Source organism: Typha latifolia, chromosome 6 (assembly GCF_019914945.1).
Source record: "Typha latifolia isolate L0001 chromosome 6, TyphaL0001v2, whole genome shotgun sequence".
In the NCBI taxonomy this organism is placed as follows: domain Eukaryota; kingdom Viridiplantae; phylum Streptophyta; class Magnoliopsida; order Poales; family Typhaceae; genus Typha; species Typha latifolia.
This window is the reverse complement of record NC_133091.1, coordinates 1,287,575-1,312,824: the sequence shown is the minus strand read 5'-3', so window position 1 is coordinate 1,312,824 and position 25,250 is coordinate 1,287,575. Positions and strand designations below refer to the sequence as shown.

Here is a 25,250-nt window from a genome sequence, read left to right as displayed (position 1 = left end):
ATGCGAACAAACTCCAGAATAGGAGGCTTGGATCGCAAATATTACAAAAGTAACGTGTGATGTGACCATTGAATTAAACTGTGTGGAAAACGTCCAAATTACTTGGATTGGAAAGAAAAAAAACAGCGGCAGAATATATATATATATATATATGGTTCACAACGCGCTAGCTTCACTAGATATTTAAAATAAAAATTGCAAAAGGTCATCAAAAGCTTCCTAGGATTTCCACCGGATCGAAGAACCGCGAAGAACCGAGATCGAAAGAGACGGGAGAGATGGAAACGATTACCAACTCTTGCTTTTCTTCGGTATTCTCGCCTCCTAATCGATCGCTTGAACTGGAGACGTCATTTAGGAGGAGGAATTTGAGGGGTTTGGGCACCTATAGTGCACCTTTCGGATCCGATGGGATCAAGTGTAGGGTCTCAAAGAGCGGAACAGTTGAAGAAGACCGGAGCACGGCGGGAAGGAGCGGCCCCAAGCGCAAGGTGGAGGATTACAACACCGCCATGAAGAGGATGATGAGGAACCCGTATGAGTACCATCACGATCTTGGTAGGAAATGCCTCTCTTTTTATGAGATTTCTATATAGGTTTTGCTAAATATAGAGTTTTGATTTGCAAATTTAAGAAGACTTTTTTTTTTCTACTAAACCGATTTTTATAGGCATTTATGTTCCTTTGTAAATGGAGCTAGTTTCGACTTCTACATATTGTAAATTTCTTTAGTTAATTTCTGATTTCTTTATTGACATGTTGTTTTATTGAACAAAGTGGCTTAGAATAATTTCATTTTTGAATAGTGTAATGATTTTTTTTTTCTTTCAAGATGATGGATCTTTTCAAGCTTTTCTTTTGTTTCTTTTGTAACTAAACGAAAATTATATAGACTTTATGGGGCTCGTAAGTTGGCAATTTCCAAAGAAAGTCCTATCTGCTGATCATAGATTTATTATATTTCTATCTGGTATTTAGGCATGAATTACACTATCATAAGTGATAGTTTGATTGTTGGATCCCAACCTCAGACGCCCGAAGATATTGATCACTTGAAAGAGGAGAAAGTGGCCTATATATTGTGTTTGCAGCAGGATAATGACATTGAATACTGGGGCATTGATATCCAAGCTATCATCAAGAGGTGTAAAGAAGTTGGTATTCGCCATATGAGAAGACCGGTAAGCCATCCATCATTTCCTTGTCTATAATTCTGTCATTAGAAGGGAAGGCAGAACATGAGGATCTTATATCTGGCAGTGCAGTACAAGTTATCATACTCTATTCTACCTTGATAATTTTGAAAACTTTCAATTGCTTGAAACTTTCTTTTCCTACCTCAAAGTTATCTCTCTTTTCTTTTTTCTTTTTTTTTTCTTTTTGTTTCTTCTAAATATAACCTGATACTTTTTGTGTGTGTGAAGTCCTCCTATCGGGTAGATACTTCACAAATAGATCCAATTTAAGGCACTATATTATGCTTTTCATTTCGTCTATCTATATTAAGAGGTTCACAATTACATCTGATTTGTTGATGGTTCCAGCAGCTTAGAAATGCAAGATTTATGTTCTTTATCTTAACAGATGATACTCATCCAGGTTCTTAACTACAAGATTGCTTTACATGATCTCAGTAATTTTCCACGTTCATAGAATGTAAAGGCACCTAAAATTAGCACGACTCCATGGATGTGCAGATATAAGCAGTGACATAATTGAGATCTTTAGTTAGCTACATTATTCTATCATTGGCATATTTAATCCCTCTTAAATTTGCTACAGCATATGTATTTGATACCCTTTTCTTGAGCAGTTTCTAAACTGTGTGCCATGCAATCGACCTAGAACACAGTGAAATATTATTTGCTGCTGACCTTTTAAATCAATTACAACAGGCAAGGGACTTCGATCCAGATTCACTGAGGCAGCAATTGCCAAAAGCAGTTTCATCGCTAGAGTGGGGTATATCAGAGGGGAAAGGAAAAGTTTATGTCCATTGCACTGCTGGACTGGGGAGGGCACCTGCAGTTGCTATTGCTTATATGTTTTGGTTCTGCAACATGGATGTAAGTCCTAAGCTCTGATACATATACATACATATATATATATATATATATATATATATATATATATTGAAGTTATCTACCAAGTCCCTTTTGATTTGGGGAAATGTGGATAGGTTATGCCAATAAGAATTCACCTCCTTTTAGGTTATAACTGAGGTCAGGCCATAGGTCATACTTTTAAATTCCCAAAATGATATTCCATTGCTTTATCTCTTAGAGGAAGGTCTATGAATGATTTTAAATAATTATACAGAGATTGACAGGAAAGAAGAGAGTCTAACTTATGGTTGTTGAGATGGTCATATTTATCTGAGATAGTTGCAGCAATTAAAAACAGTTCTATATAGTTTTAAGTATGCATTATAGATATATCTTACACAAGAATGCCATCTAATAAGTAAATAACATTTTTAATATGTCAAAAATTAAAAGTCTCTCCTCTCCCAGTTTTTTGTTCCATATTTATCTTACTTCTTATAACATGATTAAATTTGTGATGGCATACATTTGCTGCCTTGCAGCTTAATACAGCATATGATGAACTTACATCAAAAAGGCCCTGTGGACCTAATAAAAGAGCTATTCGAGGTGCTACCTATGATCTGGCTAAGAATGATCCATGGAAACAGCCTTTTGAGAATTTACCAGAACATGCTTTTGCGGATGTCGCTGGCTGGGAAAGGAAGCTAATTCAAGACCGAGTGCGTGGACTTAGAGGAACTTGATAAAAAGGTATGATTTCTTTGTCATATCCACTAAAATATTACAGGGAACATTCTATGTTTCGAATTTACTTCCATTTCCTTCATGCTTTAAACCAATCACTTGGTATATATAATAATTGATTATCAACTTTGTGGTACAGGATCAGGATAGAAGATTTTATGAGCTTGCACATTACTAATATGGAACACATCCAAAGGATCCAATCAGGACCTTGCCACAGATAAATCATAGATATTAAGAAATAAAATAGTCTCCAGAGCTTGGTATTGTCATGCTTACTGAGGACTCATAAGATTCAAGTCTCTAGATCCCTTCCATTGGCAACATTTTGCTGCCAAATGGAAGGAAAAATGTTGACAATAATCTGCAGCGGAGAAGCAGCAGCTCTTCAGATAAGATGTGGTGCTAAGGATCACCAGCAGCTACTTAATCATTAGATAATTATATTTAATTGATACAGTCAGCAATCCAGAAGCAAGTTAATTATCTAGCCAGCTTTGAGGGGAACCTCGCAGAAATTTCCGACACTATAAGACTCGGATTCTGTAATCTTATATAAAAGATGTATGATTTCTTGATATATATAGATTGCATTCACTTCAATAATTGTCATCACAGCATGGATATATGAGTACTCATCTAACAAGTTAGAAAGGTTCAAATATTAATTCTGTGCTGGTGGGCATTCCTCAGCACAGCATCGACATGCGTATGAGATAAATACAGATACATCTGTTAGAAAAATTACAAGTAGATATAACCAGGTAACATCATATAAATGAGTATAAAAAGCAATGTTCTGAATTATGGAAGCTGTGTTTAAGCATAAAACATAGACTGATATAAAACAATTAGCATCCACTAGATAGATAACGAGGCCTGCAGAAGCTAGGCAAATCATAATTACACATGGATACAATCCACAGATCCTCTAACTTCAAGCATCACTCAACGCTGTCTCTTCAAATGAGCTAGTAACTGATTCTAGGCTGGCCTTCTTGCATGCATGGATGGTACCACAAACATCAGCAGTCTCGAGGAACTTCTCACCATTGAGTAGGATAAGAGGACCGTAGTGCAAAACCACCCGCTTGCACTGTGACGAAAAAAGGATCATGAGAACTAGTAGAAATTTAAATAGGAGAAAAAAGTGGATCAAAGCATGGAAGTCACATCCTTACATATATCTCAGCTTTAAATATTAAGTCTTGTAATATTAAAAGATAACAGGAAACAAGTGCCGAAGAATTTACCTCTTGAACATAATTTTCCATCTTGCTGCATTCCTTAAGAAGGATTTCGATTATCTCAAACTGCCAATTGGAAAGGAAATAAACTAGTTAAGCACCTTGCAAACAATGCATAAGCAGTAATTCCATTAGTTAGATAAGCTTAATCTTTTTTAACTATCACATATGATACTTAAGAAAGGTTTCCTCTCACAAGCAATGCCTACCTCTACGAACTAGTTCCATACCTAATAAGATAATATAAGTCTGAAAATTAAAAGAAAAAGGAAGACGGAAAATAAGAAACGCCAAAGTACATAAAGTGCATATCAATATAAAATAAGTATAAAAAGAAGAAGCTAGTGCTATTGCCTCATTATGTACCAGCAAGCTCAAAGCTATCAACACAAGTAAGAAAATTAATCAGGAACTACTCTCAGTGAATGCAACAAAATGACAACTTACAAAATACAAACCATACTAAAATTGAGAAATATATATATTATAATGTAGGACAGTCATCAGTATGAGCCAGGAGAATGGCGTGCTATGATTATCAGAATATTGTTAATTGTTCTCTTCTAAGAGAAATACAGATAGCGTTGTTGTCTGAATTCTTGAAGTCCTTTTACTTTGATATGGCTACTTTGCTTAATCATAATTTTAATACAAGTCCTCAAAGGCAGGTGAGGAACAGGCTTGTCACAAGAAAGCAAAGTAACTGGTACCTGGGCATCAGGATCTTTAAGTTTGGAAAGTATTTCTTCAACAATATGATGGCAGAAAGAACAGCTACTGTTGCTCCTTGGAAGAGTCGCATAGGCCATCTCCTCACAGAGATTTACCTTTCTGCAGAACTCATCTGGACGTATCTTGGTCATCTCAGCGAAGAAAAGAGTTGCATAGTAGTCCACCAACAAAACACACTGCCAAAGCAATAAAGTAATTAAGAACTCACCCAGAAGGAGTAGTACATTGCAGCTCGTCATTCAACAACATACTCACTTCAACCATATGTTGCATATATCTAACAAAGAAAAAAAAATTACCTGCTTTTCAAAAGACTTCATCTCGGAACATGCTTGATGAAGGATCCCAACTATCTCACCTTTAGTCTTGTTCTCGCGAAGGTAATAAATAGCCCGAGCAGTAAAGTCTTCACATACTACGCAAAGTTGTTCATTCTTTTTGACTGCTTCAGAAAGTTCAGTCTCAACTCTTGGTGGCTCAAGATCAACTTCAGTAACTGGAAGAATGTTAAATGATTATAAGCTTGACTCCCAAGCAAATTATTTTCAGCACAAACTCTAAAGGCATGGTTGAAACTTAATAAATGACAAACAAATCTGTATGCAGATTGTAATCCTTGCATAAAGAAAGTAAACTTTTCAATGAAAGGTACAGATAACAACCTAAAAGACCTCAGATCTCAAACATGAGTTTCAGCAAATTCCTGTATCTGTTAGTCATTTCACTTGCAAAGTATGCTTAAAGTTTAATATAATGGTTTTCTCCAAATGGAACTAGATCTACCAGGTCAAAGTCACGTTTTATTCTATCCTTGGTTCTACAACTATCAGAATTCATATGAATGGAACATCTTATGGGTAATATAGATAGATCTCACCTTCGCCAACCATGATATGATCATATTCATGACTATTTTCATTAGAAGCAGTGCCTGGTGAGTATTAAAATTTAAAGAATTTCCACCGGCATCATAGTTTCGTTTTGCCTTGCAAACCAACTCTATATCATTTGGACATAACATCATCAAACATCACAATTACCCATGAAGTTTCATCAACCTTAGAAACAAAGTTCAAACTTATTAAATTTAATGCAATTCTTGATGACTTGCTCAGATACATCAGACTGTCCAATTGCGCTGCCACAAGATTACAGTCAACATGATTAAAAAGTTAAAAATGCCGTGACTGCTACAATATTCCACAATCCAAAATCACAATGAAAGATCAATCACTTAAGAAAAAATTCCAAATCATTGCCTAGGTGCTAGTAATATAAGTTTACATGTACCTTAACAGACTTCAAATTACCAGTATCCTTAAAATCAAAGAGACATCATATAGATTACCACTCCTGTACCACTTTTCCCCAGAAATTAAAGCAGATAGTAAAAACCAACATTAACAAAATAAGAAGGGGGATAGAGAAATATCATGCCATACCTACAATATCAGTAGCCACAAATATCCTGGCATCTGCAATTGTCCAACTGAAGACCAGCACAAGAAACAAGAAACCTTCTCTCAAACCCATATTCACCTAGCACATAAATATTTACCGGGTTTAGTATACTACCACCGTTGGGTACTATTAACTAATAATTAAAAAAAAGCAAACTTTCTTTAAAATCCACTTCAAAAAGTGAATTTAAGCCAAAATTAGATCAATCTGAAGCATCTATCAACTATTCCGAACAAATTCTCATACGTAAATAAAAGATCACAGGAATAAAAGAAAAGAAGCTAATCCAAAAATTTAAAAACAAAACCCTAATCGAATTCTCCAGCGTCATCGCAAGGGAACGGAAAAGATTTAAAAAAAAAAAATCTCCTACCGATCACGCAACGAACGAGGGGGGTTCGCAAACTAGATCAAGATTTTGCGACAAAACGGAGGAGGATTATTACCTGAGAGGAGAAGGCGTGTGAAACACGGAGCCACGAGGAAAACACGGGAGCGAAGAGAGGAGGAAGCACCCCTGGTTCTATTTGTTATTTTTTTTCTTTTTTTTTTAATTTTCTTTTTCGTAATTATCGTTATCCTTTTCAATTATTGCTGGTAGATTGCTTCGTTATAAGAATGTTGCATTATTCTCAACTACTTCAACGACTTCGTAGAGTCGGAAAAAAAGAGAGGCAACAACTACTACTTCGATTATATTTAAAAAAATATTATAATCCAGATATCACGGAGATCTTTATCCAATAGCGTTATATATATATATATATATATATATATATATATATATATATATATATATATATATAATCTACCAGCAAAGGATAAAATTTATCAATAAATATGTTAGAGAATACTAAGAAACTAAAATTATTAGAGCAAAGGATGTACATAACATTACAATATTACTAGACATGTGGGGCTTATAATTGAAAATAACCGGATTCAATCAATTAAGAATAAACTTTCTAGGAGATTTGTGATCCTTCTATGAAAATCACACAGCAATTATTTGCGAAATAATAAAAGGTACTTGTTCATGTTGAGGTTGGAAAAGATTAGATAATTATATCTTTAACTCCTTAATCATCAAAAATCTCTCTTACTTTAGTCATCTGTTAGATTTTTTTTTTATTAAAACTAATATATGAGTATTACGTGATTTACTTTAGGGTCCTAAATATTATTTATTAGAAAAAATAGAGAAAATTTGAAGGTAAAATAATAATTTAATATTTTTTTGCTAATATTGTCAAATTGTGAGACTTTTTTCATAATTTAGGGAGTCAAGGTGCACTAAAAATAAATAAAGAGGTGCAGATAAAATAGACAATAGTTAAAGAGTTTTATTATTCTAAAAATAAAAAAAAATAAAAAAAAATAAAAAAGTCGTCGACAGCAGGGTTCGAACCTGAGCGGGCTAGCCCAACAGATTTCAAGTCTGTCTCCTTAACCACTCGGACATATCGACAGTTATTGCAACTAATTATATATGTATTATTAGTGAATATAATATATCGGCATTAGTCCTATAATAAGAAAAACAATGGAAGTGCATCTCATTATGCCACCTCTTGGTTCTAAGATTAACAGATCAATATAAATGACAAAGTGATTACATAGTAATCAGTTTTGCAATAAAAGAACTAAGGATAGCTATGCTATCTTGGTACTTGGGACTTGGCCCTTAGGCCACTTTCTTCTTCTTTTTCTTCTTTTTCTTCTTTTTATTCTTGGCTAACAGTAGCGCGAAACCAACAAAACCAAACTTCTTCCTTGTTGTAAAGAAATGCTTGTGAGCAATACTGTCATCTATCCTCGGGGGAGATAGAAGTTCATGCTTTTGGCTTAGAATCTGACCTAGAGAAACCTTAGACCTTTTAACTATTTTTCCATGCATTCTTGCTTCATTATCTTCAGGACCCATCAGCTTCCTGCTTAGTATCTGGCCAATAGACAATGTTGGCTCTGAGATGCTCTTCGACTTGTTAATCAAACTCAAACCATTCACATCAAGCAACTGAGTGTCTCCTCTTCTGGGAGTTGCTGAATAATTCTTGAACTTAGTAGAGTTATGGGAAAATCGTGTCTTCTGATTATGTTCAGACCTTAGTCTTCGGAGGGCTTCCTCAACTGCAAGCTTTTCCTTATTTGCAGCATCTTCCCTCATTAGGGCCTCTTCTAGTGCCTTCCTGCCGGTTGCTACATCGGCTGTTACTTCCTCCACCTTTTCCAGTAGCTCGCGTTCAGATTTGTTAGCTGCCTCCACTTCGAGCATTGCAGCTTCGACTCTCTTTCGAGAAATTTCATGAGCTTCTCTTGCTTTGCGGGTCAGTGTGGTGTAATCTTCAATAGAAACTGTGACTGTAGAGGGAATAATAGCTGATTTCATGATATCTGTCATAGTTTTGAACTCTGCAAGTGCAACAGCTTCTGATGATTTGGCTGCTTCCTTCATTTTCTTGGCCATCAGCAACCTGACATCGGCTGTCTTTGTTCTACACTTTGTCTGTTCAATCTCAGCAGTCAATCTAACAATTTCAGATCTGGAAACTTCTGTCATCTTCTTATGCTTCTCTTTCTCAGAATTCAACTGTTTGATCCGAATCCATAAATCTGAAGGGCTTTGAAAGCCTTTACTTTTTGCACCTCTGATCAATTGCAATTCTGCCATCACTTTACTCAAATTTTGCTCCAGGAACAAGGCTTTAGTAGTGTTTGAACATACCCTTCCACGAGTTTTCTCTAGCAAGAACTTCTCTTCCTCTATTTGACTTTTTAACAATTCAATGGTCGTTTGCGGTCCAGGTCCAGATAAACCACCAGCAGTCTTGTTCAGGTATGCCTTTGCTTGCTTTAATTCCATTAAAGTTTTGCCAGGAGACTGCTTTCTGCTGATACCCTGAGCCACTGGTTCCACACGATTAGCGTAGTAGATTGGACATTTTTCTTCGACATCTGAAACTGGGTGCACCTTCACGGTATCTGAATAGATCTCTGCAACTTTAATAACTTCAGAGGTTTCCTCTTGCAATTGTAATTTTAAGCCATCAATTGTCCTTTTTATCATTTCTAGTTCTTTTAACACCTTAAGTGTTTCCCTTTCCTTCACAAAGAGGTCCATCTCTAACTTTACAGTCTGCTCCTCCACCTTCATGAGTTCCATCTCCTGAAACAAATAATATTTCAAAAATAAAATCCTCGTCTCTTGGTCATTGTATTGAATGAAAGAAGAATTTGCAAGTCTCTGACTAACATAGATAAGCTGCTTCTGAACATTCCAAAACTCAACTAATACAAAAAGAATGTGCGGGCCAGAAATTGTTTGCTTATTCATAGGTCGATAGGAGAGAGGTTATGGATCTTCCAACAAGAACTTAAAATGAAACAACATAGATATCACAACAAAGTTGTTTCTTTTGTCATTCTCTATGTCAGTAAAACTGTACATGTATCCAATTAGGTAGAGAGAGAATTAGTTATTAAATAAATGAGATAACCTCACAACAACAATACCTAACATGTTCTCAAGTCAGAAGTGATAGTCCTATAGACTATAGAGGACCACAAGAAGTATGTCACCTTTAATATGGATTTAGGTCATTTGCATCTCTCCACATCAGTCCACCTCCAGTAGTTATCACCATTTCATAAAATCAAACAAGGATAAAGGATGGAAAAGTGCTTTACAACATATATATATATATATATATATATATATATAATAGGATTGGCAAATTCTGAGATCGTTCAAAAATCACTCTGGTAGTTAGTTTGATAGGTTTGATGGTCCCAGGCTGGAAAGATTTCTCCAAATAAAGAGTGAGAGAGGACTTGAACCTCCCTCAAAAGCAATTAACAATTAACAATTAACAATTTGGGGATCCTTAAATCAAATCAGTTCAATTACAGTCTGAAAATCATTAAAATTCCTTTTGACTTTCGGAATGAAAATTATTGTACAATGAAAAGCGTAGCATAAGAATTCATTCTCTAGCAACAAAATCGTTTGCTCTAATTAGTTTTTTCTCATAGTAAAGCATCAACTCTCGAGTTAAAGCCCAATAAAACTCTCCCAAAGAGTCAAAGTCGGCCCATGTGAGCATCTTTTTATCATTCTCCACACTCCGCAGTAGAAATTTTTGGACTAATTGGTTCTTTCTATTAACAAGAACACCTTGCCTCTGTAACACAATGTAGAAGGCAAAAGCTATTTACTATTAAATTAGAGGAGTAAATTTACAAATGATCCCTTCTGCATCAAGACATCACCAGTTACTAGTAAATATACACACAAATTGCTCTCAATATAGAAGGCAAAATTTACCATTAAATTAGAGAAGAAAGTTTACGGTAAAAACGTCTGCTTTTTCAAATTGTTACTCCAAAATGGTCCCTTCCGCATCAATGCATCAGTAATAACCAGTAAATACACAGACATCGCTCTCGATTAAAAACTTCACAGGAATCCCAACTCACGAGTCAATGAAGCAAATCAGCAAACACGTAGATTACCATACGAGCAAAAGACACTAAAATCTTGCACACGAACTCTCACCTCGGGGCGTAGGTAGAACTGGGCCGGGGCCTGCGTCCTCCACGTGGCTGCTGCGGCGGCGGCGGCGCCCTCGAATCGATACACCGCCGCCTTCACAGACTCGAAGGGGGCTGATGTGTCGACCTCACCTTTTACACTCACCGCCGACATTGCTTGCGCCATTGGTCACTCAGCAGCTCCGACTTCTACTCTACTTGTTTTGTTACGGGTTGGGGCCTTGGGGACGATAAAGAAGTAAAGAAGTGAGGAAGAATGGACATTGTTCTGAAGCCCGTGAACCGTGAGTTTTGGGTAGAGAGAGAGAGAGACGTAGATTACGAGAATGGAGTTGCCGAGCTGGGGTTGGATCCTGTAAAAGGAGGCATGCATGTGCGGTAGTGAGACAAAGAAGGGCCCAGAAGAGCAATTCCACTTGACAAAGGGGAAAAAGATTTTTTGGAATCTACTGGCATGTCGGTGAATGCTTTGGTTTTTTCCTCGTCTTTTAACCCCTTTATTTCACCACTGGTATACATATATTATGATTATTTTTTAATCTTTTGTCACGTTAGACATCGTAAAATCGTAATTATCCTAGCAACGGTAGCATTACAGATGATAATATATATTAAAATTGGAGCAATAGCCCGGTGCACTCCAATGCACCGGGCTCCATATATATTAAAATAATAATATAATATATATTATTATATTAGCTATTTTAAATTACTTAATAGGTCATCTTAGCGTTATTATTTTTTAATAAAAAAATATATGGTTAGAAAACTCTCATTGAGATCTTTAAAATAAGACTAATATTTAATAGTTTCAAAAGTAATTTTAAATTACTAATTTTTTAATTAAACGCATCGAAATTAAATTACACGAAATAAACATCGAAATAAGCATTACATGTCATTAACTAAAAATATCAAAATTATATTACATAAAATAAATATAAACAATATAATAAAAATAATAGATGTTTAATATTCTGATAAGTCATCTCCATAGCCACCGGTTCCGCTTCCGTAGCCACTAGTTTCGGTTCCGATTTTATTTTTAATGTATTTTATATTTGATGTATTTCATATCTAATATATTTTAATATTTATATTATGAATAATTTTGAGTAATTATATTTTAGGACACATAATTTATTAGACTTATTTTTATAAATAATAAAAATTAAAAATTTAAATTAACTTAAAAATAATTTAATATTAGACTTATTTTAAAGGTCTCATCAATAGTATTATTTTTGTTAGAAACTAATTAGTAAAACTAATTATATACTCAGTTTAATTAACTAAATTATTTAATAAAAGATACAAATAGAATTAAAATTATTAAATGTAATAATTATTGGACAATTTTGGTATTTCAAAAGGTTGAAATGACAAATAGAGCCCGGCTCCATTTTCATGGATTGGAGCTTCGCTATTGCTAGCTCCAAATTTAGAACTAGTTTTAGAGTCTCATTGGGGCTCAACCGTGTTCCAAGAATTTGGAGCCCGGTTAGAGTTACTCTAAGAGCAACTCGAATTTAAAATATCATCATACTTTAAAAAATAATAACGCTAAGATGACCTATTAAATAATTTAAAATAATTAATATAATAATATAAAATATATTATTATTTTAATATATATGGAGTCCGGTGCGTTTGAGTGCACAGGGCTCTTGCTCTATTTTTAGGCTCAGAAATATGGAGCCACCGATGGAAACTACCAAAACTTCTTCCCTTACTCGATAATCACATCATGGCATCCATGGAAATTTTGTAACTTTAAAAAAATTGCATCATATTTAATTTTAGTTCAAACTACAAAAGGAGACAACAAAAAAGACGAGTAAAACGTACAATTTCCTCTATATTGTATTCAGAAAACCAAAAGAAAATTAGTACTTCGTGATGGAGGTATGCGAGAGATAGTACAAACTACAAAGCTAGTGGATGTGAAGTGTGAAACCAGATAAAAATAATAATGTTGAGAGTGGGATTTGAACCCACGCCCTTTCGGACCAGAACCTTAATCTGGCGCCTTAGACCAACTCGGCCATCTCAACAGTGTGGAAGTCTTTCGAATTCTATTTTTACAATATATTTTTTGAAATATTCGTCCTAGCTTATATGCATTGTTTTCTTCAAAAGAATCTTATGTGCAGACTTGCTTCACCCCATCAACCCTCTTTCTCCTCCGACTTGCTTTGATTTCTGGAATTTGGATCTTCTTGCTCATAGAAGGTCAAAAGGACCAACATACTCTAAGTTATTAAGCATAAGAATCTTTCTGGGAATAGTAAAATCACTGTTTTGATAACCTACATGATTGAAACTAGTCACAATAAAATAAAATAAAAACACCCTCTATCATTGCAATCTGAGGTTACAACTTGTTTCTGTTCCCAATCACAATTTTGTTTTACTTCAATCCTACTCAAGCAACTCAGTTGGATTGGCAAATTTTCCTTCTAGAATATTGGTTAGGTAAAAGATCTTGCACTGAAAGATAATGATACTAAGAGCATCAACTTCACACACTTACACACCTTAATACACTACACAACATGTTGAAAGGGTAAGATTTTTCAAAACTTAAAGCATCATACTTTAAACACTTGACTCGTTTCATATAATTCTGAGTAAGATGGTTCAACCATCCATATGTCATTCATGTCATCCTTAGTTGACCTTCCTGCAGTTCAGCCTGATCTCGCCCTTCTTGCCTGTCAAAGGTTTAATATCTCCCATCTTGATCATGCCCGCAACGAAGTCGGAGAAGAAGGAGCTGTAGCTGCTGCTGTAGGCCTTGACTTGGGAGTCTGTAGATCCTCCATTAAATAGCTCTTGGTCTGAGTGTAATAGGCCCTTGAATTTGATAAGATTCTTGTAGTAGTTGTTATCAAAGTGTGTGGGGGTCTGGAGATCTAGTGGTGCTAAATTTGTATCACCAGATCCAGTAGTCTTGGGGCAATTTGCTTGCCTTGTTTTCGCGAAGGAGCTGTCGATGTCTGTATCATTGTAGATATGAGCTCTGAAGCTGACACACCTTGCTAGGCCTATTGTATGACCACCTAAGAAATTAAGGAGGGAAAAAGTTAATCTCAAATTGAGAAAGATTAAATTACTGACATTTCTAGCTGATGTTGAGTGGACATGAAAACAACAACTAGTGGACTCAAATGATTGGGTAAATGAAGTTAGTTTGCAAGAGAATATACTCCAATAAGTTAGGCTGTACTTTTTTGTAATTAGCATCTCTCTTTTCATTCATGAACTTCATGAGACTAACTGAGTTCTTATTGCATTACCAGATAGTGCTACCAAATCTTTGACAGAGAGACCCTGAGCTGCAAACTTAGCAGTGAGATTGGCAAGGTTCATGGATGGAGAAGGGATATCATTGTTGGCCGTAGACAAGCTCGCTGTCTTTGAATCCCTTCTCCCTAGCTTCACATTCCAATTAGGCCCTCCGAGCTACAAAAATGCAATATATTGTGTCAACATAAAAGGCTACGCCACAAGTTACAACCAGCAATTAAGTGCATGGTAGAAGGTATATATTGAATCACTACTTAACTATAACGACTGAATCTCTTGCAGCGATCGCCAATATGTCGGCGCATGACACCACGCCGGGGCACGCCTTCTCCACCGCCGACTTTGCGCTGTCGATCACCTCAAACCCCCTCACCGATCCATTGTTAGGCTTCGCAGTCTTCTCGCCGGTGAAGGTGGCTGTGTCGTCCAACAATAACGAGCCGTCGCATCCCTGCGCAAACAAGAACAAAAGGAAAGCATAATACGAGAGAAGCACGGCGATGCAGACATGCTGCATGGCTTGCAAGAATTACGTACGTTAACGAAGCAGTCATGGAAGAAGAGACGGAGGATGGAGGCGCCCAGGCGGTTCTCTTTCGCTACCGCGGACTGCACTGCAGACTTAACAGTGCTGAAAACGCCAGGGCATGTATACGAGTAGTAATCAGTAGTGAGCTGCGCAGATGAGCTGCCGACGGCGAGGAGGAGAACAAGTGCTAGAGGGGCAAAGGCTGTGGAGAAAGAAGCCATTGCCTTGGCAAAGGAGTGTGTCTGGCTTGAGAAAAGCATGCCAATATATAAAAGAGTCTTATGGCAGGAACTTAATTTGTACCTAATCTTGTAGGACTAATGCACTAGATGACACTATCCAGCCTAATTGGATTCGAAATGGAATGGTTATGGCTTGCTTACTTCTTACTACTACTATCAGAAAGAAGGATTTAGCTCGATCGGATTAACTTCGAAATGGTCAAAGGATTCGTCAAAAAAGACGTCGGCCAGACACGAGCTAATTAATAGCTGCCTTAAGTGTAGAGCTGAAAGGAAAGAGATAGACCAGCGAACTATCCAAAATGGTGACTGGTTACATATCTCACGCTGTATAGAGTTTACTATTAGATATATATGGTGAACTTTAGTAGATGTATAGTGAGATAGATTGTATTATAACTTACAAATATCTAATTATTTAACTTATACAAGCCAAATTCTTAGAAAAGAAAATGTGATTAAGACTCCCGAGCTGCCAAGAAAGGGGACCAAAACATAGATTATAGCATTGTACCATTAATTTGGTCTACGATGAGTCCAAGCAAATGGAATACCAGTTTTTCTTGTAGTAAATTACGATAGCTATTTAATGATTTTGGATTCGTAGACAAGAGGAAACAAAATGTGTAGATCGTTGATGTAATCAATCTTTAGACTTAAGTTCACAAGCTAGCAATATTGACTATTTCTTTAGTCCTTTAATGTTGGCGTTGGTAGCTAGATATAAGAAATACAATTAATAGTTACTTGTTCATACCAGCGTTATAGATAAATATTGCTTTCATCCATGTCTTTTTCATTATTTATAATTCCAACCCTACATGAAAAGAGAGAACTATTTTATATTTTCATATCGACAAGAATATCTAAAGCTTAAACTAAACTTAGAATTAAAAAAAAAATTATGATATTACTCGGTATCACAGTTCAAACAAGAAAACTTATGCAAGAAAAAAAAAATTCAACAACATATATCTTGTACTCGATCTAAATTTTAAGAAAACATAAAGATCTTTTATTTTTTAACAGGTATTAATTGACTTTAAGGACCACATGTTCTATAAGTATTTCTTCGAAACCTAACTATAGTTTTATTTACTTACCCCTTGTATTCATCCATAAAATCAATTTAACCTATGTATAACTTTTTGCATTACATCAGTCATTATATTTTTGACTAAAATAAAACTCTTAGAAGTTTTGATCTTACTTAAAAGCCCTACTATATTAATTAGACAATCTAATTAGAAAGAAAGGTAATTTCGATTTTTTTAATAATCTATTCTAAAAAGTATTTTATTTATTTAAGTAAATTTTATTAATTTGAATAAAAACTAATGAATTCACTAGTTACATAAATACTAATATTATACTTTAAATAATTATATTAAAGTAAAATATTTTTAACCCTTTGGAAGCTCAACTTCTCGGTGCTATGACAAGTACCACATCACACGTGACGATTTGACAAGTGAACTAATAAAGCTCTTAAACCTCACGATTTATTTGTGAAGCAATCCACGCCACTAATGAGTCAACAATACCTACTTCATAGCAGCGCCACATAATAATAACTCTAATTCTAATTTTTATAATTATATTATAATTATATCAAGTCCAATCTCACCTAAAATATAGAAAGGAGCAGGGATCAATTTTTTGTTTCTTCCACTTGGTCACTACCTACTTGCTTAACATCTACTTAAAAGAGTTAGAAGATAACTTAGGTTGTTTCGTTTCTATTCAAGTTAATTAATTGGGCTTTTTTAAGTAAAGATTTTAAAAGGTATATATGCAAAAAATTATATGGTTTGAAGAGTATGCAAATAAAATTATTAATTTTAGAGGAACATATAAGTAAATAAAAAAAATTTAAAGGTATACTTACACACAAAAAAAAAAAAAGAATCTAATTAATTACCATCTCATGCATACGTGCATTATTTGTTGTGATTTGCAATTAGAGAACATGATAAGTTACTTTCAACTATATGTAGCTTACCCAAGAAACTAGGCAGCATTTATAGGCAATGATCTTGATTTGGCCACTTGTTTTGCTTTCGGCGAGTACCACTGTAATGAACAGTTATATCTAAGATTAAATATCATTACTAGTTAGTCAAAATAATAATAATAATATAATTAAATTGTTCACTAAAAGGAAGATGCGTTCTTTCTCTGTTCACATGTTATTGATTATTATTTTATTTTATTATTTTCTTTACTTGTGATGGTTTTAGATCTTCCTCTGAACGGCCCTTTGCTATGGCAAAGAAGAACAAATATGGAGTATTAATGACAAAATTACTAGGATACATAGGGTTTAGAATTTGAACCTAATCTTTGTTTCACATACCCAGGACTCCTTTGGAAGATTCCTGAGGGAATTATTCGTCGACTTGTGCGAGTATTAATCTTTGGCACCAGCTAACAATGTCCCGAATTTGATTTGCTTTAATTTGTCGGATGAGACGTGACATCAATCAACTAACACGTGGTCGATGGATAAGAGATTTCGTCTGCGATCTCTAAAACCTTTTTAGATATCTTGTTGGTTTGGGTCAAAACGACTAGGAAACTTATAGGCGTTATTTTATTCAATAACAAATATATATTTTGATAAGATAAGAAAGTGATAAGCTGTGAAGATGATAGAAAGAAAAGAGATTGCTCAGCTGCAAAATTTACCAAAGTCTTGGAAGAAACTGAGTAGCTAATAAGTTTGTCAATCGTCATTACTTTTTGTTCACTTAAATGGGTTGAAAAGTTACTGTAGCTTTCTTATTGAATGTAAATATTTTTAAATAATTTTTTAACGATAAAAAAAAATTTATTTAGTAATTTGATAGCTGGCTCGATTCAATTAATATTAGTTTAAACGAGCAGCCCCATTATCGAGCCCAGATAAAGCCCAAGCCCATATGCATATATAAAATATATACGATTTGGTCTGTCACGTGGTATGCACGGTTCGGCGAGATAGCTCCGGACCTTCTCGGAGATGGAGGGGGCGAAGGGAGAAGGTGGGAGCTTGGAATCGTCGCTTCTCCAAATCGTTCACGAGCACCAACGAAGGGCCACCCGAATCCGAGATCAGACCGGTTCGCTTCTCCTGGTCTTCACTCGATTCGATTTATTGCATCCGTTTGCTTCTCCTATCCATCCCAGGAAGCTGCAATTTTTTAGCTTCTCATTTGAAGAGATGTTGTTGGACGTGCTGCAGGATATACGAATTGAAATATTTTTTAATCTGGAGACATTTCAATCATCTCTCTCTCTCCCTCCCTCCCCCCAGTTTTTCTTCTGTTATTAGGTTTATGCCAAGTTACTATCCTGATTGATTTGCTTTGCTGAGCAAGAAAGGTAGCCGCTTTAGGGAGTTGCTCAACATGATGAATGCTTTCTCTGGTCTTACATTTCGAACTCTAGATTCAGTCTATTTGGATTTTAGGGTTCTTTCATGAATTACTATTTATAGTAGGAGAGTAAACATTACGAGTGTGTCGGATAAATTACCAGCATTTCTGATGATATCTTGATGGGGAAGTGTTAAAAGCTCATAGTGACAATATTACAGAGGTATATGACAAATTGTGGAGATGAAACTAGAAGAAAAAGATAATGTCGCCCGTCGACGAACATATACCACATTAATTAGCTTGCCGTCCATGCTTTCATATCTGATACTAGATCCTTGCACTAAGTTTAGAGTTCTTGCCGATATAGCTGCATGAGGATTCGGTTAATAGTCTCTGTTTCTTTTGCTTTTTTGTTTTTTTCGAACACAGATAAGGCAAAGAAGGACGCTCTACGAACTGCAGTGCGCGTTTCTGATCTTCTGGTCGACGCCGTTAATGGTGGAGTTCAGGAATCATTCGTTAATGAAAAACGCATTGAAGTTGAAATACGTGCATTACTTAGTACAATTATGCGATATAAAAAGCAGACAGATCAGTGGCTTGCTGCAACTCATGCGCTAAATTCTGTTTTGAAGGTAACTATGTTTCATCTGTTCATGTGTTAGCAGCTTAGGTCACTAAGTCTCTGGCACTTATGAGATCTTCATTTTAACGGTGTAACTGCAGTAGAGAAATTTGAGCGTAGGAACTTTATGTGGAATCTCGAGTAAACGATTAGTGAATCATTTGTTAAGTCTTGAGTGAAGTGCTTCTCATTGTCTTTGTTTATTAGATGTTTTCCTAATACAAGTATTGTAATTGGATTACAGGAGATAGGGGACTTTGAGAACTGGATGAAGATCATGGACTACGATTGTAAAAGTATCAATGCTGCAATCCGCAATATCCATCAAGTATGAGAGCATCAACCAACCAAGAAATTCCCCAACATTGATCATTCTATGGATACTCTCCAAAAGTGCACAATCTGATGAAGAATGACCACATCAGGAGGAGCCTCTTCTCTCTTATTTCTCTTATAGAAAACTAGATTGACAATCTGATGTAAACAACTTTGTCCAGGATGTCTATCTCCAACTAAATCTGGGGGAAATTTTGACAGTAGGAAGCGTAGGATTTCTTTTGTAATGACGCGAGATCTTTGAAAGTCTTTAGACAGACCCAAACAGTTGCTTCGATTGTAAAGTTGTTGAACAACATAGTGATATTTTTTTTCCTGAAGAAATCCTACTCTTTATTTTGTTTTACTAGTTTCTATCCCCAATCAAGCTATAAGGTTTGAAGTTTACTCCTCAAATAGACAGCTATTGAAGGGTGTCTCGTTGTACTAATTCAACATCAAGAGTTAATATTTGTCGGATGTTAGCAGAAAATTAATAGATGAATTGGAAGGGCCTAATAGCAAAGGCTGAGGATCTGCCGTTTTAATTTGGGAAATTTTTCGATATAGTCCTTTACCCTTTATTCTTTCTTGCTTGCTTGCTAGACATCTACTAATTTCCAAAAGAAGAAAAAAAAAAGAGTTTTCAAAAAATAGAAAGAAAGAAAACTCTAGTATCATGTACCATTTAAGCAAGAAAAGTACTCGACCACTCATATGCTGCCAAAAGTAGAACTGTTCATATAAAACAGACGAAGTCAAACGAGCTTGCCTAATTCACTATTGGCACAATGACTAAATACGTCATAGTAACACATCAACTAGGTCAACTCAAGGACATTAATTTAGTAAGTTTGGATAATTCACCCTGAGGATGAACTAGAAACAGTGAGACATTCATATATAGAACTACCACAGCAGCTACCTTTTGCAGGAGCCATGCATGAACTTTATTTGTTTGCACTTCCATTTAGCATTACAATACATAAAGATATATAGACTTAGGGGAGAAGGTAAACTTCTACCTTCTCTTGAACAGTACTATCTCAGTTTGTCTTCCTACAGTTTGTCCTGATCTCCCCACTGGATCCAGTGAGAGGACTAATATTCCCCATGTTCACCATAGCAGCAGCAAAGTCACTGTAGAACTGAGCCATGTTAGTAGAGTAGGTAGTGACTTGAGAATCAGCAGAGCCACCATTGTAGAGCTGCTGGTCTGAGTGCAGGAGGCCCTTTTTGTTCACCAGATTCTTGTAGTAGTAGTTGTCAAAGGTAGAAGGCGTCGACGCGTCGAGGGGCGAGAGGTTGTCGTCGCCGCCGGAGCTAGGGCAATTGGCCTGCAGAGAAGTAGCCAGGGAGGAGGCTATGTTGGTCTCGTTGTAGATCCGGTCCCGGAATGATGTGCATCTGGCCTGACCTATTGTATGACCCCCTGCACAAAATAACAGCCTTAGAACAAGAGTTTAATATATATTTGGTTTCATTATGTTAGTTGTTGTATGATTTTGGTCATTTTACAATTTATATTCTATATTTTGCTCTTATTATCATTAAAGATCCAATTAGATGGGCATAATACTATTATTTATCATTCAAAATATAAATTTTTAGCCTCTCTTTGTAATCGTTACCTGAGAGTGCTATCATATCAGTTGTGCTTAAACCCTTATTTGAGAAGTCTGTGAGTAGAGTGCTGAGGTCTGAAGTCGGCTTTGGTATGTCGCTGTTTGCCGAGTCGAAACTTGCAGTTGTGGCATCTCTCCTTCCTAATTGAACAGTCCATGAAGGCCCACCCAACTTATTGATTTCAAGCACATATATAACAAGCAGTTAGAGAATGATAAATAGATTTTAAGTCTTTGGAGTAATCGATGCGTTAACGTAGTCTTTACTACTTACTGCAACCACAGAATCACGAGCGGCGACGGCGAGGATGTCAGCGCACGACACGACTTGCTTGCATACCGACTCGACCTGCGATTTGATGGTGTCGATCACGTCGAAACCTCTCAAGGAGTTGTTGTTCGGAGCCGCAGTCTTCTCGCCGGTGAAGGTGGCAGTGTCATCCAACAGCACGGATCCATCACAACCCTGCCAGTTGTTGCCGGTTTCGATCAGTTAATAATTAGTTGACAAGCAAAAGAGCTCTTGACATTGAATACTACTTGTTTAAATAACATGAGACAACGAGAAACATGATTCATTTCAAGGTGGCGAGTGTGAACTAGAAACTAAGCAAAAACATCGCTAACTTAGAAATAAGCTATTAAAAAAAAAAATGGCGATCATCTTTCTCTAGAATCACTTGCATTCACAAAGCAGTCATGGAAATGGAGCCTGAGCAGTGAAGCTCCCATGCGGCGCTCCTTCGCCACCGCAGCTCTGACGGCGTATTTGATGGTCGACAATGCATGAGGGCAAGATGTATCATAGAACGTGGATGATAGCTGAGCTGAAGCCACTGCAGCAATGCACACCAAGACCAGAGTATACAAGAAAGCATATAAGGAAGCCATTCCTTACAATGAACGAGCGCTATAAGCCTATAAGAGAGGTGTGGGAGAAGTTGATGCATATGAACAGGTATTTATAGGCAGCATGGGATGCCACCTAGAGCTCTATTTAGTCATCTTTGGTTACTCTTGGACCTTTTTTTTTTCACCAAATATAATAATAATTGGATTAGGTTGATTATTAAGTTGGATGGTCAATATTGGAAAGCATTAGCAAAGGAGAGAAGAGCACGCCTGCATATCTCTCATCATGTACTTTTTGGATATGGTCATCTCCTTGTATATATATATGTATATTTATATATTCCCCCACCTACCAAAGACTAGTAGTACTTTCTAAGTATACATACCATCTATTACATGGAGTTGGAATATCCTATCTAATGATTTATCCCGAGTTTTTAAGTTAATGTTGACGTATTAATAGCTCCCTCTCTCTTACTTCATACCGTACTAAATAGATTTTAGAAAGTAAGGAATAAAAGTTGCATGCCATTGTCTACCAAGTAATCAAATTATTATTTTGTATCAAGTTTGTAACAGTTTTCAGTGCATTAATATATAAGGTTCTTCTCCTACGAATGTATTTTTTAAAGAAAATATATATATTATAAATAGAAATGATAGAAATTCTCTTTGTCCTAAGGTCAATTCAAAGGGTGGCGTAGTGCCTAAAATTATTTAATGAGTAGATCTTTGTGAGCTCTTATAAAAGATGATTTAAATAATCCTGGAATTGAGGTAGTTGATTTGGGGAAACTTCATTCAAACAGTGGAGAATGTATGAACGGTGGCAATTGGTAGAATCTTTTAAGTCAATCAATTGGGGCGCCGTTTTCCCACTTGATAGATTGAATCTTGCATTAATTGTCTCTGCAAATCCCCCAAACTTTGGAACTTTCTTATGCTTGTCAAAAGCCATCTTTCTCTTCATTTGGCAACAAAACTTCTTCATAACGTATTGTTCATTTGATTAGTGATTAGGCTTCCTTAGTGCGGCTATCGAAAGCTTCCGTAGTGATTACCATTATTTAGGCACGAATAGGAAATCAAAGGTCTTCTATAAACATAAATTAAAAAAATAGTGTTTTTCAACTAAGATTGTTGTTTGTTATTGCATGCCAGTAATGCATGATGTGACAAACTTCCCACATTCTAATATAACTTTGATTCAAAGAGAAGTAAATGGCAGTGGATCCACCTTGACATTTGAGGTTCTTGCATTGCACTACATACGTAGCTTTCGGCTAATTAAGCGAGGTGGGAGTCTTCGCGTGTCTTTTAAAGCTCTCCCACCTTTGACATTAGAAGACGAGGAGGCCAATAAGAGATGCCATCCAATACATTTCTAAACAAAACAAAACAAAACAAAAAAATTAAACAAGGAGATGTCTTCCAAATACTTAAGTTGAAATGGAGTTGTTAGGTATGGATATGTGTTTACTACTGATAAGTGAAGATTGTCTCAAGTGCAGACATGAAACATCCAATTTGATCGGTGATGATGTGACAATTTGACATTGTTAGTGAGCTTGGAGAGCTAAAGTTTGACTGCACACGAGTTTAAATCTTTTTAAGAATCAGTGCCGATTTATGCGCTCATAAAATGCGTGCCAGCCTATAATAGTACGTATACGATGACTTGAATTATATTTTATATAGAATATAAAAGAGTCATAACATTTGAAAAAGTATAATCAAAGTCATTAGATACATATAATCGATGCTTTGATAATTAGTATTGCATCTAACCTTGAGCTTCGATTGATATGCATAAGATCATCTTATATAGATCTCGAGTTACTACTTAGCCAAGTTTAGAACTGAGAAAAAACATTATTTCTCTACTATTCAATGTAGGCTAAATCTATTTGACGGTGATGATGTGACAATTTAACATAGTGAGCTTGGAGAGCTAAAGTTTGACTGCATACGAGCTTAAATCCTTTTAAAAATTAGTGCCGATTTATGCGCTCATAAAATGAGTGCTAGTCTATCAATAGTAAGTGTATAAGATGGCTTGAATTATATTTTATATTGAATATAAACAAGTCATAACATTTGAAAAAGTGTGATCAAAATTATTGGATGCACAATTGATGCTTTGACAATTAGTGTGCATATAACCTTGAGCTCCGATTGATATACATAAGATCATCTTATATGGATTTCGAGTTACTATGTAGCCAAGTTATGCGCTCATAAAATGCGTGTCAGCTTATCAATAAAACGCATATGATGACTTGAATTATATTTATACTGAATATAAAAAAGTCATAATATTTGAAAAAGTGTGGTCAAAATTATTGGATGCACAATTGATGCTTTGACAATTAGTGCTTATATAACCTTGAGCTCCGATTGATATGCATAAGATCATCTTATATAGATCTCGAGTTACTACGTAGCCAAACTATGCGTTCATCAAATGTGTGCCAGCTTATGAATTGTACATATATGATGATTTTAATTACACTTTATATAGAATATAAAAAAGTCGTAACATTCGAAAAAGTATAATCAAAGTCATTAGATACATATAATCGATACTTTGATAATTAGTGTTGCATCTAACCTTGAGCTCCGATTGATATGCATAAGATCATCTTATATAGATCTCGAGTTACTACTTAGCCAAGTTTAGAATTGAGAACAAAAAATTATTTCTCTACTATTCAGCGTAGGCCAAATCTATTTAGATCGTGATAACATTAACTTTAATCCGATAGGCTCCTTATATTTACTTTGTCTGGATTATTGTTGAAGAGATACTTGGAAGGATATATTTTCTCAATATCCTCATGTAATTCAGTTAAAAATATTATGAAAATAGTGATGTAAAAGATACTTTCATACTTGTATATAAATCTCTAATTTAGTTTTGGTACATATATTTAATAGATTATAGTAAAAATGAATACGGATGTTTATTTTAGTGATTATAATTTATTGTCCGTTTATGTTTTATAATCACTGTTTTCACCCCTTGATGGACGCGATCAATGCGCTAATAATATACATTTGACAGGCCGGACCAACTCGGACAAATCAGCCCGCACGGAATCCGCATGCTAAGTTTCCATCTTCTCACATACTGCTAATCTTTGGGCCAAGAAACGAGGCCTGATATGGGCTTAGAATTGGATTAGATAGGAGCACAATGGACTCTAAACCTATGATTAAATTAATACTACTATTTATCCTACCATTTAACTTTGTAACCATGAATCTACCTGCCCTCCTCCATCATATCATCTCGCTTATCTAGTCTTCTTTCTCCCTCTCCTCTCACTCCTCTCTCTTCTTTAAATTAGTCGTGAGCCCTCATCTTCCTATTGCGGCTCAAAAATATCTTCCTCTTTCCTATGTATATCAACCTTGTACTTTATTAAAATTAAATAAACTAATTAAATTAATTCACGAAATTCAAAACCTCATAAGCCCCAGGATTGGACTAAAGCTCATATAATAAAGAAACTCACCGTGCTAACACCAACCTAGATTACACTAACCACGTTCCTAATCCTGAGACCCATTTCTTCTTCTGCCCACATATTTGGCAAGTCGGTGGACTC

The 25,250-nt window shown here is 35.6% G+C and overlaps 6 protein-coding genes and 2 non-coding genes across 10 annotated transcripts; 2 read left to right on the top strand and 6 right to left on the bottom strand.

The window, feature by feature from the left end:
• The first annotated feature begins 127 nt into the window (after positions 1-127).
• On the top strand, positions 128-3,398 carry LOC140790270 (phosphoglucan phosphatase LSF2, chloroplastic). Its single transcript, XM_073140263.1, has 5 exons — positions 128-558; positions 979-1,181; positions 1,896-2,066; positions 2,588-2,798; positions 2,932-3,398. Exons 1-4 carry the CDS (start codon positions 279-281, stop codon positions 2,789-2,791), a joined length of 858 nt encoding a protein of 285 aa, XP_072996364.1. The 5' UTR covers positions 128-278; the 3' UTR covers positions 2,792-2,798; positions 2,932-3,398.
• A 173-nt stretch (positions 3,399-3,571) lies between these two features.
• On the bottom strand, positions 3,572-6,875 carry LOC140790271 (uncharacterized). Of its 2 annotated transcripts, none has more exons than XM_073140264.1 (6): positions 6,679-6,875; positions 6,214-6,310; positions 5,071-5,267; positions 4,750-4,947; positions 4,046-4,105; positions 3,572-3,888 (listed from the first exon to the last, which is right to left on the bottom strand). In XM_073140264.1, the coding sequence occupies exons 2-6, from the start codon at positions 6,302-6,304 to the stop codon at positions 3,730-3,732; spliced, it is 705 nt and encodes a 234-aa protein (XP_072996365.1). In that variant the 5' UTR covers positions 6,305-6,310; positions 6,679-6,875; the 3' UTR covers positions 3,572-3,729. The 2 variants fall into 2 exon arrangements, with proteins under 2 accessions (XP_072996365.1, XP_072996366.1); XM_073140265.1 differs by having other exon boundaries at positions 6,606-6,688.
• Positions 6,876-7,619: 744 nt separating this feature from the next.
• TRNAS-UGA (transfer RNA serine (anticodon UGA)) lies at positions 7,620-7,700 on the bottom strand. The gene has a single exon. It is a non-coding gene; the product is annotated as a tRNA-Ser (tRNA).
• Positions 7,701-7,764: 64 nt separating this feature from the next.
• On the bottom strand, positions 7,765-11,171 carry LOC140790816 (WEB family protein At2g38370-like). 2 transcript variants are annotated; one of them, XM_073141095.1, is made up of 2 exons: positions 10,788-11,171; positions 7,765-9,398 (listed from the first exon to the last, which is right to left on the bottom strand). In XM_073141095.1, exons 1-2 carry the CDS (start codon positions 10,947-10,949, stop codon positions 7,917-7,919), a joined length of 1,644 nt encoding a protein of 547 aa, XP_072997196.1. In that variant the 5' UTR covers positions 10,950-11,171; the 3' UTR covers positions 7,765-7,916. The 2 variants fall into 2 exon arrangements, with proteins under 2 accessions (XP_072997196.1, XP_072997198.1); XM_073141097.1 differs by lacking the exon at positions 10,788-11,171 and adding an exon at positions 9,486-9,701.
• Positions 11,172-12,756: 1,585 nt separating this feature from the next.
• On the bottom strand, positions 12,757-12,837 carry TRNAL-AAG (transfer RNA leucine (anticodon AAG)). Its single transcript has one exon. It is a non-coding gene; the product is annotated as a tRNA-Leu (tRNA).
• A 284-nt stretch (positions 12,838-13,121) lies between these two features.
• On the bottom strand, positions 13,122-15,189 carry LOC140790155 (peroxidase 4-like). Its single transcript, XM_073140102.1, has 4 exons — positions 14,630-15,189; positions 14,352-14,543; positions 14,083-14,248; positions 13,122-13,845 (listed from the first exon to the last, which is right to left on the bottom strand). The coding sequence occupies exons 1-4, from the start codon at positions 14,879-14,881 to the stop codon at positions 13,454-13,456; spliced, it is 1,002 nt and encodes a 333-aa protein (XP_072996203.1). The 5' UTR covers positions 14,882-15,189; the 3' UTR covers positions 13,122-13,453.
• A 2,610-nt stretch (positions 15,190-17,799) lies between these two features.
• Positions 17,800-19,507, top strand: LOC140791520 (biogenesis of lysosome-related organelles complex 1 subunit 1). The gene is made up of 3 exons (XM_073142134.1): positions 17,800-17,964; positions 18,652-18,857; positions 19,092-19,507. Exons 1-3 carry the CDS (start codon positions 17,865-17,867, stop codon positions 19,179-19,181), a joined length of 396 nt encoding a protein of 131 aa, XP_072998235.1. The 5' UTR covers positions 17,800-17,864; the 3' UTR covers positions 19,182-19,507.
• A 557-nt stretch (positions 19,508-20,064) lies between these two features.
• LOC140790888 (cationic peroxidase 1-like) lies at positions 20,065-21,722 on the bottom strand. Its single transcript, XM_073141200.1, has 4 exons — positions 21,472-21,722; positions 21,062-21,253; positions 20,794-20,959; positions 20,065-20,594 (listed from the first exon to the last, which is right to left on the bottom strand). The coding sequence occupies exons 1-4, from the start codon at positions 21,676-21,678 to the stop codon at positions 20,209-20,211; spliced, it is 951 nt and encodes a 316-aa protein (XP_072997301.1). The 5' UTR covers positions 21,679-21,722; the 3' UTR covers positions 20,065-20,208.
• Between the last annotated feature and the right edge of the window lie 3,528 nt (positions 21,723-25,250).